The following is a 6,656-nucleotide window of genomic DNA, read 5'->3' on the forward strand; positions in this document are numbered from 1 at the left end:
ATTTGTTTATTTTTCTATTTATTCATATATTTTGATTCTGTCTCTTTTCATTTATATATATGTTTTATTTATTATGTATGTATTTATGTATGTAGTGTTCTATTTCATAGAACATTTACTATGCTTGGCTCTTAGCTAGGTTTATTTTACATTTATCTTATAGACTTTCTCTCTCTCTCTCTCTCTCTCTCTCTCTCTCTCTCTCTCTCTCTCTCTCTCTCTCTCTCTCTCTCTCTCTCTCTCTCTCTCTCTCTCTCTCTCTCCCTGTCTCCCTGTTGTTCCCTTTTCTCCCCCTTATTTATTTCATTATTTCTTAGTTTATTAATTGATTATTAATTTATATAATCTTATTTCTTACCATTATTTGATTTAATTGATTGATTATTTGTGTCACGGACCCTCTTCCCTGAAATAGTTAAATAAAGGTAAAATAAATCAAACAGATAACAATACCAATAATAGTGTTAACAATATCAACCATAAAAATAGATATACAGAATAAAAAGAAATCGGTCATATTGTATTATTATTTTCTTTTATTGGTTTTATTTATTGACTTATATATATATACATATATATATATATATGTATATATATATGTATATATATATGTGTATATATTTATATATATGTATATATACAAGCCCACCGGCTGCGCCGGCCCGGCTACGCCGGGGGGCTTGGCCTGCGGCGCTGCTCGCTACGCTCGCCGGGCGCTACGCGCCCTTACGCAACGCGCACTGGTTACCCCGTCAAGCGTGTCTTACATCATATGATGTGTCATAGTAAACATAAGACACTGGATCAATAAAAGATCGTGATATTGCTACAGTATTTTATTTACACACATTATTTACAGCGGAAACGTCAGTTACTTCTTGTTCATCTGAACTCGAGCTGTCTTCTTCATCTTCTTTGTCCTCGGCTTCATCTTCATATCTCCTCCTTTTCCGAGCCGGCGAAGATCCTTCTTCTTTGAGGCTCAAAATCAGTTCTTCCAGCTCCCTTTTCGTGACAGGGACCCTTTCAGTTTCCTCACCCCCGTATTCTTCATCTTCACTGTAAACATGATTATTGTAACTGTAATCTGGCAGGAGCATATCGATGGCCTTTTCCTCCGAGATGTTGTAAACTTCCTTTGGTATTAAAACCACACCTATTTCTGGGACCTCTTCAGGAATGGGAGTGTTAACTTCTTCGTCTTCTTCCCTACCTCTCGGCACCGAAGGCAGTTCTTGACTGTTTACCTCGTTGTCTGAGAGCAATTCTTCATATACACAGTTAACGACCGGTCTCAACCTATAACTTTCGTTTACTTTATGCCAGCCAGTATAGATGAAAAGAGAATCCCAAGACGTAACCCGCGAACAGGCCACGTACAACTGACCATGAGCGAAACATTGAACAGTATCTAGAAGTACTCCACAGCAGTTAAACGTCTGTCCCTGAGATTTGTTTATTGTCATCGCGTAACTAAGCTTAACCGGGAACTGTTTGCGCTTAAAGTTAACTGGGGTGTCGCTAGCTTCTAGTGTTATCCTGGGAATCATAACCTGTTCTCCCCGGTGACTACCACCTAAGGTCTTACCAATTATAATGTTCGTTTTCAAGTTAGTTAACAAAACTCTTGATCCGTTACACAGTTTAGGCGGTGAAATGTTCCTGACAACCATCACAACACTTCCAATCTTCACTTTAAGTTGATGTGGTGGAAGAGAAGGGCTTGTCAAAGCGTTAAACACAGAAGTCTGGACATCAGTTCCTTCCTCGACCGGGGTGTCTACACTAAAGTATGTCTTCTCCTCTCCCTTAGTTTTCTTTTGTATCATAGAGTTAACACTGTCGACATCATCATTTGTGGGTGATATGATTGCTCGTTGTTCAAAATAGGAAATGTTTAAGAAGTTTTCCTCCAAATCACCATAAACCTTTTCCACTAACTCTTCACGTGTTTTGACTTGAATACCGAACCCCTCCTCAAGTTCCAAAGGTCCGTGTTTCTGGGATCCGAGTTCCAGCAACTTGCGCGCAAACGTAATGTTTTTTTCATCACCTTTCCTTAGACGCACATTTTCAGTAAATTCCAACTTTGTTATGTCCCGCCACATATAACTGGACTTTATACAATGTTCTAATTCATCACATTTACCTCCACCTCGAATGACAGGTAATATTTGCCTGAAATCTCCAGCGCAGACGAACACTTTTCCCCCCATAAACCGTTCATTACCCAAGATGTCTCTCAACGTTATATCAAGAGCTGTTAACGTATTCTTGTTCGCCATCACGATCTCATCCCACACGATTAACGATGTCATCTCCAACAACTTTGCAAGTTCAGAATTCTTCTTAACAGAACACCCTCTTATTTCATTATACTCCATCAATGGTATCTTAAACATGTTATGGGCGGTTCGACCCCCGTTAAGAACAGTAGCTGCTATACCTGAAGACGCTACAGCTAACGCTATCTTCCCCTCGGACCGCACAGTATCAAGCAACATATTCAAGATGAAGGACTTTCCTGTGCCTCCGGCAGCGTTTACAAAGATTCCATTATTCTCATACTTCTGTTGGTTATTCACCCTATACATGACCACATCATATACCTGTCTCTGTTTATCATTTAAGAGGTCTTGTTTTGATTGAACCTGTTTTTTCAACTTTTCCTTGTTGTAAGACTTCTCTCTTCGAATAACGTTTGAAGTCTTCTCTCCACCTCTAGAAGCAGGTAAGCCGTAAGTGGTGATAAGGCCTCCTCCACAGTTCCAAACATGTTTTTGGATATCGTCTAACGCGTCCAAGTAGATTTCCTCGTTATACTCTGTTAGGTTGTTCTGGTGAAGGAAATCGCTTGCAAATAGATCCTTGGTCTCCTCCCAGATACCGGATTGGTCCTCAAGGTCTGAAAACACCAACATGCTGGCGTACGTTTCTCTGAGACGGTACCTGTCGTTGGTGTGATTGATTATCTCTAAGATAGTAGTCTTCCATGTCTCCTCATCACTCAAGAGACCCAAGGCCTTGACAGCCTCTCGGTAAGAGGGATATGTCACACCCTCGACTGTTCTGAGATCCTCAAAGGAAGTAGGGCCCGCCTTATGTGTCAACAACAACCTAAGGTAAAACAACTCAACAGTTTTAGTGGAAACAGCACGAATACGTCCCAAAGAAAAGGTGTTACCTTTTCTTTCTCTCCAAACCGAATGGGCCTTGTCAAAACAGAAATGTTGAGGCATCTGATGATAATACAACGTGGAGACGAACTTCTCATCATATTTCGCACACAACTTGAAGAAAGCGGTTAATTGGGTATCTTGTTTTGCTTTCGCTGTTACGGTCCCTTTAGATGAGTTTTCGTCATAAAACACCTCGTTTTCGCCCTCAAGGTGTAAGTCGAGAGAGGATACCGGGGGATAACTTTTGTATATGTCAAACCCGAATATCTTCCATGTTGCTTCATTCGCATTTATATATCTCGCCTCTTGGAAGTTCTTAATTTCATTCACGGTCCCATCTTTTGTAGTTTTACTGAACAGGACCCTATCACACCCCTTGTTTACATACTTCGTGACATAAGCTATAGCTTTAATCGAATTTGAACATTCAACGTTGATGTGGGCGTCATACTTCACACACAGATAGGGGCTGTAAGGAACAACCCAAGAGTTGTAAATAACCTTCTTCACTCCTTTAACCTTGGTAATAAAAGATTCCCCGCCTTCTCCGATGGACCTACGTTTGTACTCAGGGTACCCATTGTTACCGAACATTAAGTCGTTTCTACAGGTCTTAGGAAAGCCCTTTCCACATGTCGAAGCGGTTGGCTTAGATTTCTGGCAACATAGGAGAGACTCATCGTACCCCTTACACGGTCCATGGATCATACACCTTGTAACGACATCATACAACCTGGGTTCAGCTTCTTTGTTGGGGATTTCAGCGGATATTATACGTGAAACCCTTTTAGCTGTCACACGCTCATTCATCCATAAGAGGATGTGAACATAAGGAAGTCCACGTTTTTGCCATTCCACACCATAAAGATGCGCCTTCACCCTTCCGAAGATCTGTTTAGATACCAAATCATGCATCAAACTATCAACCTTCAACTTGAATACTCTACTAATTAAATCTGGGCGGTCCCCGATCGACCGTATTCCAGCAGAACCTGTATCATCCATAGCAACTTACAGCTCCCGCCAATGCGGGTTCATAGTGAAGGTTATGAAATAGTCAGGAGATCCATAACACGTAACATATGTAAGCGCATCTTGTTGGCGCTCTTTCATATATCTAGGACTTCCAATGAAGGTACTGGGCAACACAACCCTTTGACCTGTATCAGCGACTTTATCGCTTCCAGGACATAATATGTCTGCTCTTTCTTTTCCGATCCGTTTCTGGTTCATTTCGAGGTATGACAACCTATTACTTTCTACTTTCACGTAGTTATCCACAACAAACTGTTGAAACAGTCTCCTACACTTGGTTATGTGGTTGAAAATTCAGACAAATCTTTATCCCCGATGAGCCCAGCTCGTAACAATTTCAACTGTTCTTTTACTGCTTTTAACTCGGAACGCCTCTGTTTCTTATTCTTCAACAAAACCTGTCGATGCATCTTTTCCGCCTCACGTTCTTCCCTTTTCTTGATTCTGGCATCCCTTTCCGCCTCTTTAGCTGCTTCTCGTTCTTTCTTTAACCTCTTTTTTTCTTGCAAACGTTGCAAACATTGTTGTTCCAATTCAAGCCGCCTCTCTCGAAAAAATCCTTATATTCTCCGCCACCGAGTCGACGAACTGATCCGGTACACCCTCCTCGTCTGGTCCACTTCCTTGGTCTTGTCCACTTCCGCTTCCCGTCGAAGTGACTGAACTCACAGTAGCACTCCCAGCTTCAACGACCTTACCAGAGACCTGGTTAAGTTCCGTGTTTTTCCTCTTACAACAGTACTTCTTGAGCTTATCAATCTTTCTCTGGGCTTTAAATCTTCTCTCGAGGTAGTACTTCTGATACTCAACGTGATCAGCTTTTGCTCCCGCTTTTATAAAATTCTTAAACCCAGTAAAGTAATGTTTCTCAAACCCTTGCAGAGCTTTCTCCGAAACATCCCCATTGTAAACTCCAAGATGTTCAAAGTCTGAATCCTTGTACTCGAACTGTCGATTCTTCTTTAATGTGTCGTTAAACGACAACACTTTGCGATGAAACAACTTTATAGACTCTCTGACAGAAAATCCCTTGGAAGACTTATAGAGATCAGGAAACTTGACTGCATGTTCACGTTTCAAAACAGCCAAATCCTTTACACCGAGAGACTTTTTATTAATCTTCTTCACTTCAGTAACCCACTTCCAGAAATGCCGATTTCTTCGTACTTTCTCCGCTGGTGCCTCACCCATGTTGTGTATAGTAACCGTATAAATCGTTTTCTTCCAGACCGTCCTCGCGCCAGATCACTGTTAAAACACTCACCCCGGTCCATGACCCCCTGTTACCTTTTGTTCGGGTCACGCACTTTCGTTCAGAAATCTTAGTTTTGACCATTTCCATTTTTATTTAATTAATAGATTCTCTTGGCAATATTTCGTAAAGATTCTCTTAGCAATATTTTGTAAAGATTTTCTTGGTAATATTTCGTAAAGATTCTCTTGTTAACATTTGGTAAAGATTCTCTTGGCAATATTTCGTAAATATTTTCTCATTGATATTTCGTAAAGATTCTTTTGTCAGAATTCCGTAATTCCGTTTTTATGTATATAGATTCTCTTGGCAATATTTCGTAAAGATTCTCTTAGCAATATTTCGTAAAGATTCTCTTGGTAATATTTCGTAAAGATTCTCTTGTTAACATTTGGGAAAGATTCTCTTGGCAATATTTCGTAAATATTTTCTCATTAATATTTCGTAAAGATTCTTTTGTCAGAATTCCGTAATTCCGTTTTATGACTCATTTCCGGAGTAGGAGGTTCGAAGGTTTAGAGAGAAATATTTTTTTATGTATACACCCATGTTGTTGTGTATAGTAACCGTATAAATCGTTTTCTTCCAGACCGTCCCCGCGCCAGATCACTGTTAAAACACTCACCCCGGTCCATGACCCCCTGTTACCTTTTGTTCGGGTCACGCACTTTCGTTCAAAAATTTTAGTTTTGACCATTTCCATTTTTATATATATAATATATATATATATATATATATATATATATATGTATATATATATATATATATATATATATATATATATATATATATATATATGAAACTATATAAAACATGCCTATACAAACTTTATTGTATAACAACAAAAAGGATATTGGAAATGCATGTAATTTTATATAATTTTTCATTGGTTATATTTATTGATTAATTAATAAAAAAAAATTATTCATCTATTTGTTTATCTATTTTTTCAGGGACTCCCCATCCATACTTTATGATGTTTTATCCTTTACTCTACCACTGTGCGTAGGTGTGTGAAACTCGCTGGTCGAGTGGGTTAGGGCGTTGTTACTTGCGGCGGAGTTCGAGTGGGTGGTGTAATGTATATATATATATACATATATATATGTAAATATATATATATGTAAATATATATATATATATGTATATATATATATATATATGTATATATATTCTCTCGCTCTCACTCT

General features: G+C 39.1%; 1 protein-coding gene across 1 annotated transcript; it reads right to left on the bottom strand.

Moving 5' to 3' along the window:
• Nucleotides 1-752: 752 nt before the first annotated feature.
• Nucleotides 753-4,184, bottom strand: LOC143025805 (uncharacterized). The gene is made up of 2 exons (XM_076185814.1): nucleotides 1,040-4,184; nucleotides 753-799 (listed from the first exon to the last, which is right to left on the bottom strand). The coding sequence occupies exons 1-2, from the start codon at nucleotides 4,182-4,184 to the stop codon at nucleotides 753-755; spliced, it is 3,192 nt and encodes a 1,063-aa protein (XP_076041929.1).
• Between the last annotated feature and the right edge of the window lie 2,472 nt (nucleotides 4,185-6,656).

The sequence above is a fragment of the Oratosquilla oratoria genome, chromosome 5 (genome assembly GCF_046742065.1).
Source record: "Oratosquilla oratoria isolate Oo_2021 chromosome 5, ASM4674206v1, whole genome shotgun sequence".
Taxonomy (NCBI): domain Eukaryota; kingdom Metazoa; phylum Arthropoda; class Malacostraca; order Stomatopoda; family Squillidae; genus Oratosquilla; species Oratosquilla oratoria.

Bases quoted from the DNA above. Each gene is read 5' to 3' on its own strand.
- LOC143025805 (XM_076185814.1), bottom strand. From the start codon at position 4,184: ATGGATGATACAGGTTCTGCTGGAATACGGTCGATCGGGGACCGCCCA. The intron at 800-1,039 runs GTGAGGAAACTG...TTATTGATCCAG, and splicing joins TGAAGATGAAGAATACGGGG to TGTCTTATGTTTACTATGAC.